Source organism: Nematolebias whitei, chromosome 1, assembly GCF_014905685.2.
Source record: "Nematolebias whitei isolate Nwh7 chromosome 1, NemWhi1, whole genome shotgun sequence".
Lineage (NCBI taxonomy): Eukaryota > Metazoa > Chordata > Actinopteri > Cyprinodontiformes > Rivulidae > Nematolebias > Nematolebias whitei.
In genome coordinates this window covers 87,645,597-87,660,338 of record NC_056498.1, presented here as the reverse complement: position 1 = coordinate 87,660,338, position 14,742 = coordinate 87,645,597, and the positions used below count along the sequence as shown (strand labels likewise).

Genomic DNA, 14,742 nt, shown 5'->3' with positions numbered 1-14,742 from the left:
ATATATGTATACACACACACACAATTTTAGTGCTTTATATCCCATCTATACATGTCTGTGTCAGTTTTTTCTCTTTTACTTTGATGTCTGGTAGTTCTCCGGCTTTTACCAACTACTAGCTGAAGTTAAAGTGAGGTTAGCTTGAATCAAGCAAAGCAAAACATCAACATTGCTCTGTCTGCCGACCACCAAATATTTATATATAACATACTCGGGCCTGTCCGAATGGCTGTGGTGAGCAGCCCAACCATTTAGAAAAATATTGGCCCATTCATCTCTGCATACTGGTGAGTTTGATGTTGGCGCTCAGCCTTGATTCTTTGACAGGCCACAGTAACCAAACTGGTGATCTGCTGTAATGCAGCTGCTGTTTATTCGTCACATGTCGGACATTGACCGCAAAACAAAAAAAACTAACTTTTATTTTTCCTGAAATGGTTTGGCTTGCTCCAGACTAATACAAAAACATCTCCTGAAAATATGAATGTGGTTAGGTTTCAACATGTTTGGTTGTTTTAGATGTTCCTAAAGAAAATCAGCAGGAAGTGTCAGCTTCTGGTTCTCTGAAAGGGGCTCTGTTTTGTGTTCATATACGTCAGCAGCCATTTAAAACCATACTGGAGTGACTGAGCGTGTGTGTGTGTGGGGGGGGGTCCACTCTTAAGACGAAGGTGTATGGAAGAAAGACTTACATTTGGAGCAAATGACAGCCATTCAGACACAGTTCATTTCCACTTCTGTTCATGTACTTGTTTCAGTAAACTCTGAGGTTCTCCTCAAATAACATATTTATTTTGTTCTTTCTCCCTTAAACCTCACACTGCATGACTTTGTCTGAAATTGCCCCCAGAAAATGAGACTAATAATTCATTTTGGACAGTTCCAAGCAGCAGGCAATGCTTAAGTCTTTATGTCGTTACAACTGGAAGTGTAATTTGGACAAATCCTTTCACTGCCTTGCTGAAAACTCCACATTCCCTCCATGTCTTCAGGGTGTTGGGGCAGATGGGATGGCTTTTATGTTTTCTGTCTGATTGGTGTGAATGAATTAACAAAAAGTTTTACCATGAGTTTAAAAGTGCTACCTGCAAGAATCCTTCACTTTCTCACCAACAAAGTTTAATTCAACAGAAATCACAGAGCCAAATTAGAATTTTTGATAATTTTTTTTTCAGATATTAAGACATAATAATGCAGGCAAACTATAATAATGTAGCATTGATTATTAAAACTAATGTAAAAATATTTGATCGTGTGAAAAGACAATAAGTTTATACGGGTTTCAGGAAGTAACCAGTCTCCATTTACTTTTTCAAGTTTGTTGTTTTAATCTGATGATATAATTGTTTAGTCTTTTTTTCTCATTATATAGGACAAGTTTTTGAAATATGAAGTTTTGTAGTATTTGTAAGTAATCAGACTTAACTGAGTTAAAAAAAACCTTTGGCAGCAGTTACAGCTCTCAGGTTTTTGGAGTTTGAAAAAACTTTGCTTATCTGGATTACTGTAATTTCCAGACTATTGAGCGCACCTGAATATAACTCACTCCCACTAAATAAAAAAAACTGCACATATTTAAGCTGCACTTGTGTAAAAGCCGCAGGTGTACATGTTGTAACATGAAATATTTACACAGAAAGATTTTTTTAACTTTTAAGCAAATACATACCAGTAAAATACACAAATAAGTACAGTCATTTTTTTTCTGAACAGTGTTTGGAACACGGCTGGTCAAAAAAATAAAATGAATACAGTAGTCTACCAGGAAAAGTCACTAATCGCTATCTTCATTCCTCCTGTGCACTTTTTTTTTATTTTTACCACGGTCGCCCTTCCTGACACAACCACAGACCACCGAGCTACCACAGCCCTCTGTGTGGAGCAGAGAGCTGCTGTCTAGGGTGCCTGGGGGAGCAGATGGTGGGGGTTAAGGGCTTTGCTCAAGAGCCCAGAGTGAGGCAAATGAAGGTGGAGGCAGGTGTGGGTGCTTCACCTTTCCCACCCAAATTTTTGATGTTGTTGGTACCGGGAGTTGAACTAGTGATCTTCTGATCACATGCCCACATTCTCTCACCTCTGCACCACCACCCTCCCATCTTCATTCCTCCTGTGCACTAAAACCACTAAAGTCAAGTTCTTCAGTGTCAGAATTGAACGGCCTCAGAAAAACGTCATCACGTCCCAGCCTCTCTTTCCTTGTTGCTCTCAGCGTCACTTTTGTCTCGAGGCAAATTTGCGATTTGATTTACGATTCAAACGTATTTTGAGTGGCTGCAAATACTTTGTTGTGTACAACGAGGGGGAAACTCCCGCGGGGAAAATCCTGCAGGGAGGGGTAGGGGAGAGAGTGGAGAGAGGGGAACAAAGTTCCCCCCCCCCACCCACCCACCCACATTGGATCAATGAAACTTGGTTTCATTGATCCACTGTGACCTGTTCAGTAATTTCATTGGTCAGATTTTTTTTAGCTTTATTTATACAGCTAGTCTCACTGCGTCACAAGGACCCACCCCCCAAGAGGGATGTGCACTGGGCAACTATGTGAGCGCTCGGGTGTGATGAGGCTAAATGTTTTGGTCGCATGAAAGACCATCCCAAAAAAAAAAAAATCCATAAATTAGTCGCAGCATTGTTTAAATTGCGGTGTTCAAAGCCTGTGAAAAAGTAGCGGCTTATAGTCCGGACATTACGGCAGTAGATTTTCTGTTACTCATCTTTGTAACTCATCTCATGATCAATCAGGTTGGATGAGGATAGTTGGTGGAGCCATTTTCAGGTCTCTACAGACATGTTCGAAGGGTTTCATGTCTCAGACTTGTCCCTGAGTCACTCGTCTTGTCTTCACTAAGATCCTGAACTCCGTGGAACGGGTTTTCATTGATCTTTGTTCTTTGCACCATTCAGGCTTCCCTCAAACCTGACCAGTCTCACAGTCCTTGCTGCAACACACCACAGCATGATGCTGCCACCACCATGCTTCACTATGGGGATGGACAAATTATTAAAATTGAAGCACCATCCTCTAAATTTAAAGTCCATTTTCAAATTTCTGATCCATTTTAAGTGATCAGTACTGCAGACATGTTACAAAAAGTTGAAATTAAGAAAGTTACTTGACAGTTTGACAAATTTTTCTAAGAATCAACAAAAAAGTTTTTGAAAAGGTCTTTAAAACTGATGAACAACAAGAAGGCGTTTCCAGTGGGATTTAATCTTAGAGCTGTAGAATTCAACATGTTTTAATATTGACAATAATGTTGGTGTCCTGTGAATAACTGGACAGGATCCTCCACATTTTACAAAACCGTTAACATTTTTCTGTAAATTCAATGTTAAATATTTAAAATTGCAACTGTTTTACAGTCTCACTCATGCAAAAGTAAAAAAAAAAAATGTATAAAAGTAAATCACTTTAGGAAGGGATTTCTTTTTGCTCTCACTCAAAACATGTTTTTTTTATTATTATTTTTTTTATTATTTTACAAAAAGACTGGAATGTTTTATAATTAATAAACAAAGATATTTAAGCACTTCAGTGAGCACTAAATGTTGAAATGAAACACTTTTAGCTGCATTTTGTTAGAATTTATCGACAATAAATTTGTGATACTTTTTAGGCGACAGCATGTAGACGCATTAAGAAACATGAAATTCACAAAATAAAAACTGTACTTTTCTGTAAAGGTAACCTGTAAAGTTTTCTTAAGGCTCTATTTCCATCACACCATCAAATTCAAATGAAACAGTGTATTTTTTTAGACTCACCGTGGATGGGGTTGTGTCCCAGGGTCAGAGGAATGGGTCTCTCAGGTTGGGCCTGGACGTGCGTTTGAGTGTGTGTGGTGTGTGCGTGGTAGTATTTGGGTTTTAGAACATACTGCTGGCCAGAGTGCATTTGCACAGGATGGATCCTGGAGAACAAATAGAAGCACAAACACACATAACTCATGAGAAATTAAAGTTAACAAAGAAGCATTCTGCTGTAAGCTAACAAAACCAGTTTGCACATTATTTAAAACCTAGTACTTCTTGATGGAATGGATATCACCTACTAACTTTCAAACCAGACTTTTAGAAGATCAGCTTTGAAGAAAGGGGAGTTAAAGACACTTCAGAGAAACCTTTGAAATAACATTATCTTCAGTATCTCACATGATCTGCTTGTGCTTGGAGCATGTGTTGTGAATGACTCAGCTACAACCACACTGAATTTTAGCTCAATGTTTGTAAAATTCACTGCGTTATGGCCATTTTATGTTGGCTAAGGTCAAGTTGCTGTGACCGCCATCTTGACTTGGGTTAACTCAAAATGTAAGCGGGTGTAGACATCAACCCACTGATGACTTTTTAGGCTCTTTCATAAAACAGTTCTGCGAAATGACGACATGGACCAGTCCATCTTTAAGCTCCCTCTGGCCACTCATAAATGAAGCCGGACACTTCTGACTCAAATGTGAGCTTTCAGGCCGAGTGGAACCGAAGGAAGCGTGGAGCAGAACTCAGCTAGGCAGAAGTGGAGCGCAACACATTAACTGTGTGACGGACATGAGCATTGTGTCATTTACAAAACAGAATGAATAAACTCCAGTTAGCAATCCTCTTTGTGGTTAACTGAAGTGTTGCTGTGCATCATCATCATCATTACTCCACCGTAATAAACCTGTTTGTTGGTTTATCCCACGATCAGGTGGTTGCACACTATTGTCATCAGCAGGGGTGGAAGTAATGAATTACAAATACTCACATTACTGTAATTAAGTAGATTTTTTAGGTGCTTGTACTTTTATGAGTATTTATTTCAAGTGTGTAATTTTACTCATACTTAAGTACAACTTAGACCATGTAATCTACTTTGCTACTTTTAAAATCAGAAGTTGTTACTAAGTACAGCCGCAATTTGAATTAATATTCAAATTGTTCATCTGCATCTTTGTAGCCAATAAGGCTCTCAGATCACAAACATGTCAATTACCTATGACATAAGTAAAGGACAACTCTGCAGAGTAGAAAGTAATTTATGGACCGAAGATTTGGAGAAAAAGCCAAAATGGAGACAGAGGACAAACTGTCAAAAGAGAAAATGATGAAGTAAAGACTGAGGACGAGTGCCCGTGGCCGTACCTGGAGGAATTTTTCATGTACAGAGGATGAAAAGGAGACAGAGTCCGGATGCAAACTCTGTTTGATCTCTACGGTGATAGCAGCTTACAAGACTTCAGCATCTAATCTCAAAAAACATATTGCAGTATACAAGGTTTTACAACTACCTGCATGATATTGCTTCTTTATTGTTTGTATATGGGGGTTATTAGTTTAGCTAAGTATGCAAAGATCTTAGATATTGTCACTGCCATCGGTTTGCCTGGTACTAAAATAAGACGGAGCTTCTGAGCATCTGAGAAATGTGCTTTAAATGTAGCTATTATATACAATAAATCAAAATCAATGACTTCTATTGACAACACAATAAAACATCAATCGGTTAAAAAGTAATTAATTCTCTGAGTAGTTTTTGAAAAGAGTACTTTGTACATTTACTTAAGTATTTTTTATAACACCAGTACTTTTCCTTGTAATTGAGTACAATTTAAGCAGTGTAACAGTACTTGTACTTGAGTACAAATTTTCAGTACTCTTTCCACCTCTGGTCATCAGTTCCTCACATTATTGAGCTGATTAACTGCAGTCTATGTTTTTACATGCTGGTGGTCCCCCCTTTGTTACTAGCTTGCTCTGTGGCACAGAGGCACACCAGGGCTGGGCTGGCTTCGACTCCCCTCGCCACCTCGGTTCAATCAGAAGTCACACCAAGGAGGCCGGAACATGTCTCAGTGTCGGACTAAGGCGTTTTGTGAAAGAGTCTTTCAGTCAAATCTGTTCCGTGGTTCATAAGATATTTTTCTAAAGATACAGACAAGCCAACACAACCACACACAGACACCTGGGCAAAAAGCTCACCTTCTCACCTTTCACCTTTATAAACAGGAGTCTGGTTTGTATAAGTCCCACTGTGAACAGGACCAGGTTTTACCCTTTGTACCCTTCGTAGTTCAGTCAAGCAATGAAAAAAGTGCCTGAATGTCAAAGCAGGTGTTTTTGAGACAGAAAGCAGCTGCTGTCACAGCAGAGAGCAGACTGTGGCTGAAAGCTTCAATCCACAGAGAGCAGAGCAGCATCACTCTAACCACAGTGATTTACGGTCGCTTTAACCTTTAGGTATGCAGTCCTGTGCCAGCACCTGCAAATCTGTGCTCTGTCAGATGGTGGATGATCCCTAATAAAAGCACATTCTCAAGAGAGGTCAAATTCTTTTAGTTCTTCAAGAACAATGTCACCGTCCTCCACTTTCCTGTCCCTCCTCTCTCCTCTCTTATCAAATTTGACTGGGCTCAGTGGGTTTTTTTGGAGTTAGTGAAGGATTTTTCAGCATCTCTTTCCTCAACTAGACAGATAAGACTGAATTCATTGTAACAACTCATTTAACTCAAAGGTCAAATCTAGAGTAACAAAGTGTTGAGCAGAATCACAGAGAACTACAAAGCCCAGTGAGAGACCTCACATCCTCCAAGAGCAGGCTGGGGGTTGAACTTTGGCATCACAACACAGCAAAATGTCAAGGGAGGAATAATAAATCCCACGGAGCCTGCAAGGCTTTCATCTGGGTGTGACTTTGAGTCTGAGAGAGAATTTGTGAACGTGCTCATGGGAAACAGTACGTTTTAAGGTTTTATATCAGTACCTGTCAAAAAATGATCTGGTCTTTATCAGGTTCTAAAATTATTTAAATTTAGCCTCAGGTGTGCAAAAACACACAATGGATTCCATTGTGTTAATAAATGATCATGACAGGATAATTAGAAAAAGAATAAACAAGTACGGCTTGTTTGGAAGGTTTGCCAGGAGTAAACGGCTTCACTGTAAAACGAACATGGCAGCACAACAGAGGTTCGTTCAGCTCATCAGAAAGAACCTCAAGACATCTGGAACAACATCAACAAAGGCGATGTATTTATGGATTTTTCCCATATTTATAAACAAATTTTTGGCTGAGATATGACAGTTTTCATTCATTTTAACTGAAAATTTTGAACATTACCATTTTCAGCTGCTAGATGGCATTCGAGTAAATGGTAAATGGACTGTACTTATATAGCGCCTTTCTATCTTATTTCAAGATACTCAAAGATCTTTACACTACAATCTGTGTCCTCATTTACCCATTCATACAGCTCTCTACTAGATCTCTACAAAGCTAATTGAACAAATCATTCTAATGAGACTAATCACTGCTTTTAGATCACATTCATACACTGATGGGACACACATCAGAGGCTATGAGGGGTTCAGTGTCTTGCCCAGTGACACTTCGGCATGTGACTGCTGGTGGATTCGAACCCCCAACTCTCGCATTGGAGGACGACTGCTCTAACCACTCAGCCACAGTCGTCCCATGTTGTATGGCATGCCGTTGTATCATGTAATAGATAAAAGCAGTTATTAATGACACAATCGGCTTGCCATAGCCTGCCACCTTCGTCCAACTCGCTTAGAGCAACTGTCAAATCAGCTTCATTTCACTGCACTGCCCCGGAGAAATGCAGCTAATTTGACCATTGAAGTGCATTTATTAATAAAAGTTCAACTGAGACACACCTTTGATATAATGTCGAGCAAACAAATAATTGTTTTAGGGGCTTATGATGTTAAAGTTCGAAGAAATGCACAGTGAGTCGGCCTCTGCGCGTTCATGTTTCCGCATATCGGTTTTTGAAAATGCAGCTGATTTGACCGTCAACGTGCATTTATTAAGTAAAAGTCAGACTGAGTCACACCTTTACTATAATTTCGAGCAAACAAATAATTGTTTTTAAGTGTTGGGGGCCGAGATGGTGTAGAGGCAGGGCAGCCGGCTTGGGACCCAAAAGTCCCAGGTTCGATCCCCAGTCACTGCACATCACGTGGCGTCTCTGGGCAGCACACCTCATCCCCAAAATGCCCCCCGGGCGCTTTCAATAGCTGCCCACTGCACCACCTGGTGGTGGATGGGTTAAATGCAGAGACTAATTTCGCCATTGTATGGAAACATACAGTGCTGACATTGTGATGACATTATTATTAATCTTGTTAAATTCTTGTTAAAGTCCTCCCGTGCACGATCCCACGGCTGCCATTTGGCAGCCAATCGATTTTTGGCACAACACCGGCCCACATTTCCAGGTTGTCAGTGGTGACGCATAACAAACGTGATGTGTCAGCGGTGATTCATAATAGATGCGACTAATACGGCGAAGCAACATATTTATGGATTTTTCTACTTTATTAGACATATTTGGACTGATGCGACTTATAGGGCGGTGCGAAGTGTACGGTGGAAAATACAGTACCCATAATGCACAGTGTCATGTTTTGAAGAAAACAAAACAGCATGTCAACACAAATACACATCTTACCAACAGTAAAGCATGATGGTGGAGGGCTGGTGGTCTGGGATTGTGTTAATACCAGTTAAGACTGTGGTTGAACCTAAAGAGAGCTAAGCAGGAATGAATGTCTGCAAATATCACTGATAAGATGCAATGTGGTAAAAAAAAAAGAAGTGGACGAAAATTCCTCCACAACCATGTAGGAAGCTGATGAACGAAGATAGAACTATTAAAACTATTTCAAACTATTTCAAATTATTGCTGCTGAAGGAGGTTCAAGTTGTTGATTTGTGAAGCTACAGCTTTTCCATTCTGACATCATCTTTGTTCAATAAATAACAAGATGGCTGAAGCTGCTGTGAATTTTTATACACTTCATGTTTAACTGAAATAATTTTAGAACTTGGTAAAACCTGATCATTTTTGTTACATCCAACTTTAGAAAAGAAAGGGATTGTACTGTCTTCTCCCCACATCTGTAAGTTGATAGGAACAATAAAATTAAAACATGCAAACCAACTTAAGACTGTTTCCTGTATAGTGAACTAGGCCTCCGACATCAACCTGTCTCTGAAGACCTTCAGGGGACAGGAACTGTTATTTCATTGATTTGAATCCAGAAATACAAATGATCTCATCAAGAGACTATTTAATTGTATCCTGAATTAATCAATTGAAAGAACACTCTTCTTTTTACATTATCAGTGCTATTTTAAGATATCTTGATAATCAAAAGTGTGTTTAGTTCATACCATTTCTAAATGTTGAAGTGAACCACTCATTTAAATCAACTGTGAAACAGTATAAATGATTTTTAAACCTCATTAGACTTTGATCATACAGTTAAATGCCTATTTACGAAGTAAGTGTGCATTTAGTCTTCTGTCTGAATGAGGGTAGTGGACCTGATGTCGGTTGAAAGTCAGAGATAAGTTATGAGAACGAAGTGCCTTGTTTTTAAAACTCTCAGACAGTATATAAGAATTGCTGGCACCTGCTTCCTCTCATTTCTTAAAAACCTTTCTCCGTCTGTACTAACCATTCTTAAACATTCCTGCTGTCTCCTGACTTCTAGTGACCCTCTGACATCACTAGAACTACACCCCTGCTGGTTGTTTCAACCAATCAGGAAGTACCACGTAACAGGAAGTGGATACCCCTTTTAAAGGCAACGCTTCTTGGAACTATTCAGTCAGTCTTCTTCGAAGTCTTCATGAGTCTTAGTCTTGCAGTCTTGCTGGAACTTTCAGTCGAAGAAGAGACTCAACTAAGTAACTGATGGATTTGACCATGTGCCAAAGGTCTCTCCAGTCCAGCGTAGTCACAGCCTGCCTCGGCTGTGACTCAACCCGAGCATTAAAAGCTCAACTTCTAAGGAAGCTTATTCGGTTGAACCGAGTTCTTCGTCACGATTTCTGATGACCCCCAGCTACTCTAACCGGAGACGCTGAAAAGGGAGCGTACCAATGGACTTCTGTTCCAGAGTGGATGCATCCTCTGCTGAGGTAACAAAGTCGCTGCACGTCCTGAAGTGTACCGGAGGGCTGAGCTGGATGTCGGAGGAAGGGTGCCATGTTCTGGTTCAACACATAACCTTCATCCTTAAATCTAAACTTCCTCCTTAAATCTATTCCTCCTCTCTTAAACTTCTCTATTCGCCAGTAAATCCAGCTAGATGCCTTCAGAGATGAATCAGTCTCAATCAGTAATGTTCTGTTGTCTTGTTTAGTAAAGCGTGCCAAGTTTATTAATCAGAAACAGATCAGCAAATCAATGTGTACATGTTTTGATGTTAAATTTTGATTCTGTTAAATAAATGACCGCGTTTATTCTGATGGGTCAAAGATAAAATGGTGTCTCATGTCACTGATTAAACACATTATCACAAGTTATCTTGGTCACGTAACAGAAATTTAACTCGAAAAAGAAAATAATCTGTTGTAATTAAACAATTAATATTCTTTGTGCTTGAACTAGCTTTAAGAATAATTAATTAGTAGTGTGTCCACAGCAAAGCTGTCCTGACATACTACACCTGGTTATGGAAGACTACATGAAGAACAGACAAATGTTGGTGGTAAAACCAAAAGTCCAAAAGATGTAAAGTGCTACATAATCCTGCCTTGGCTACAGGGTGAACAAAACAAACATAGATGGAGGAGAAAACATATCTGGTCTTATGTGGAGAAAACAGAAACAAAAAGATTTCATGGAGCGAGACGGACTCTAAATGTGATACATGTGTGATGGGCTGTTGTTGTCAGGGCTGAGCTTTGGCTCTGAGGTGTCATGTACAGAAGAATCTTTAAATAACAGAGGCCATGTATAAACGCCTCACCATGCCCAAAGGAGTGTCTGCATTTAGCCAGCGTTAGTGTGGCAGATCATAGTTTGTCAGGGGGCTCACATGTGGAAAATACAAGCTACGTCACTGCTCTGTGTCCTCGAGTATAAAGAAAAGAATCATAAAATGTTATTATCATGTTCCTACTGTGGCCATCAAAGATTATGTGACAGGATGTAGTGTTTCTCCATGACTGACTGCTGATCAGCTCAAATACTGGAGCAACATTACCGGTAGTTGCCATTCAGTGTATTTTCTAAGAAAGAATGTGCATTTTGTGCTATTTATTTGTACTTTTTAGTATTTTTAGCTCTGTTAGGAGAACAGAAAATAATGAAACCAGCACTTCTTAAAGAACTGCATGTCACCAGCTGCCGTGTACAACAAAGTTTTAAACAATTCTGTTTTCTGATGTGTTAGTGCTCAGAGTATGTGTTGGGGATCAGTCTTAGCTACTACCATGCCCAACTTTTGCTTAATATCTGTAAAACCGATCAGTTTATAGCCAAATTGTGTTGGTCAAGGTCCCTAAACTCTGGAGATTATCTTGAATTAAGCAAACTACAAAATTTCATCAGTTGTAGATGGACATGCATTGATTACCCAATCGAAGCAGATGACCACTTGTCCTGAGCCTGGTTCTGATAAAGGTTTCTTCCTCATGAGGGAGTTTTTCCTTTCCACTGTCGCCTTCATGCATGCTCAAGATGAGAGTTTGCTATGGAGTTAAATTCAAAGCAGTCGGCTCCTCAGATAAATAGTAACTTATTTTTTATGTTTCTAGTGCTCTGAGATGACATGACACAGTGGATGTCTCTGGTATTAACAGCATAAGAAAAACAGTGATTGTCTCCCAGCATTCCTCCATAACAAACATGCTGAAAACATTGTTTATTTCGATTTTTCCATCTATTCAGATAATTTAGGTTTGACCGCCATTGAAGTCCATGCTCAAGAATCCAGGTATACAGTCCAACAATTATCAGTCAGGTCATCTGGACAGTTTCTTTTTTGTTCCACTTTGGAGTAAGTTGTTGGGAGAAAGAATCAGTTTTGTGTTGTGTGTTTCCTTGACTGATGAAGCCTTCCGGATCGAAGGCGAAACGTTTCAGCACAAAAAAAGAAACTGTCCAGATGACCTGACTGAAAATTGTTGGTTTGACCACCATTATTTGTTTTTTGTTTTTTGTGGTCTACTAACAGAGAAGTACCATAAGATTTTATCTACACTCTGGAAAACTTATGAAGAAACTTTCATATTTTACAGAATGGAGTTGTGTGTTGATGGGGCCTTAACAACTGCAATTTAAGAAATGTCAGCTGTTCATGAAGATATTTTATAAACTATTACATCACTGTCAGTTTCACTTTACACAGTTATTTACACAGAACTTTATGGTTATTTGTAGGCATAACTAGCAGGGCAGCAACACGACTGCACTTTCTTTGTGCCTGGGCTACTTTTGACAGGAATGTGATGATGTTTCTGTCAAAATTTCATTGACTGTGAAACTGAGAGCTGTGTAAAGGGAGTATCTTACAGGTGCGCAAGTCATGACTAACAGTATTTGCAAGGGAGTCTCCTAAATGTCTTGAGATCTTGTGATGTCTTGTGTCCTGTCGCATGTTTTCAGTGTGTTCACAGATAAGTGGGACAGATTTTCAATGCATACAAAAAGAAGTTGTGACAGACTTGCTGGTCTTTGGTCATAAAATACTCAGAATTTAGTTAGACTACAACAAAATTATCTGCTTAATTTTGAGTTACTAACTAGTTACAGCTCAGGGGGTGTGGTGGCGCAGTGGTTAGAGAAGGCAAGCCTATGACTGGAAGATCGCTGGTTCAACTCCCGGTACAGATAACATGAAAAATGTGGGTGGAAAAGGTGAAACATCCACACCTGTCTCCACCCTCATTTGCCCAACTCTGGGCCCTTGAGCAAGGCCCTTAACCCCCACCATCTGCTTCCTCAGGCGCCCTAGATAGCAGCTCTCTGCTCCACACAGAGAGCTGTGGTAGCTCGGTGGTCTGTGGTTGTCAGGAAGGACATCAGGCATAAAACTAATTGCCAAGTCTTTGTGCGAGTTTGTTCGCTGTGTCGACCCCCGAAGAAGGAGCGGCAGGAAAAAAAAAACTAGTCACAGCTCAGTGAGATAATACATTTAAGGTATATAAAATAGTTACATTAATTTATACAAAAGTCCAGTTCCCTTAGTTTAAAACTGCAAGTATTAACCAAATGTCTCAAACATTTCAATAAAAATATAACAGAAAAATAAAACTAACAAAAAGAAACATTAAACTCATGTTGACTATGTATATTTATGTTCTACTAATATTTGCCTTAATGGAAGGCGTTGATTAGGCAGCACAGTGGCACAACTGGTAGAGCTGCTGCCACTCAGCAAGCAGGTCCCTGGTTCAAATCACGGTCCGGGGGCCTTTCTGGGTCGAGCTTGCATGTTCTCTCCGTGCATGTGTGGGTTTTCTCCAGGTACTCCAGTTTTCTCCCACAGACCAAAAACATGCACGTTAGTGTGATTGGTAACTCTAAATTGTCTCTAGGTGTGAGTGAGACAGTGAATGGTTGTTTGTCTCTATGTGTCCCTGTGATAGACTGGAGACCTGTCCAGGGTGTACCCCGCCTCTCGCACAGTGATTGCTGGACATGGGCACCGGCGACCCCCAAACCCAAAATGGAAGAAGCGGGTAAAAGATAATGGATGGATGGAAGGTGTTGATTATTTCTTCTGAGTTTGTTTTGCACCATCTCTGAATTGTCTTTGTCTTATCTGGTACATGACCTAAATGTCTATTCTGTATTTGACTGAATTTGGACTGAAATGTTTAAATGTTGGACAAAACCTCTGGGCACCACTGTTTTTTTTTTTTTTTCTTATTTGTGCTTCAAACAGAAATGTTGCCGGGGCCTGGTTACATACAGATTTGTGAACATGTACACACACAAAAAGAACCTGCACCTAAGCCCTAACATTCAAATCCAGCTTTACTATTGTATCTTGAATGGCAGGAAACACTAAGGGTTTGATTTACTAAAGGTTTGAGCGTGTAAAAATGGGTGTAAACGTGATTGCACGAGCAAACTGATGTGGAAGCTGATCTACTAACAGGGCACACCCAGGATTGCATCTGTCAAACAGGCAAAATAGCATGCACAATTCATTTTACGCATTTGCCTCAATGAATAAGCAGTTTCGGGCATTTCTATCCGAATGTGCAAAATACCGAGAAGAGTAGATGCAATTTCCTTGACTGATGAAGCCTTCCGGATCGAAGGCGAAACGTTTCACCACGAAAAAAAAAAAACTGTCCAGATGACCTGACTGAAAAATGTTGGATTGTATACCTGGATTATCGAGCATGGATTTTGTTGTTTTCAACCAGTTTGACAAGACTGTCAACAAGGAAGAGGGCCGGCAATGGAGGAGGGGCGTTCCAAAGAGACCATCTTATCTCAAGCAGAACTGGTTTGTTCCACTTTGGAGTAAGCTGTTGGAGGAAGAATCAGTTTTGTGTTGTGTGATTCCTTGACTGATGAAGCCTTCCGGATCAAAGGCGAAACGTTTCAGCACAAAAAAAGAAACTGTCCAGATGACCTGACTGAAAAATGTTGGATTTTATACCTGGATTATTGAGCATGGACTTTGTTAGTAGATGCAATAGATTAATTTAGTATGCGCAATGTGATTTTTCAAACCTGAAACGAATTGTGGCGGCTGATTTTGTGTCTTTTAATAGTGCAAAGGGCAGGTGTAACCCGATACAGCTGTGCATAACAATGGCTGCAGTTGTTGTGGCAAGGAGGCTTAGGCTAAATGAGAGGTGTAGTATGACATAATCTGGATATGTTCATACATTTTTCACGAGTTCCTCATCTTTCTGACTGTGTAAATGTCGTGCGTTGAGTTTAACAGAAATGTAACGAGAGACGTTATTTATCTTTGACCCATCAA

At 39.9% G+C, this 14,742-nt stretch overlaps 1 protein-coding gene across 1 annotated transcript in view; it reads right to left on the bottom strand.

The window, feature by feature from the left end:
• Nucleotides 1–14,742, bottom strand: part of ltbp1 (latent transforming growth factor beta binding protein 1) — a 248,462-nt gene that overhangs the window by 141,173 nt on the left and 92,547 nt on the right. The window contains exon 4 of the mRNA XM_037681018.1: nucleotides 3,766–3,911. Coding sequence (XP_037536946.1) covers nucleotides 3,766–3,911 — 146 coding nt within the window. The remainder of the gene's footprint in view (nucleotides 1–3,765; nucleotides 3,912–14,742) is intronic.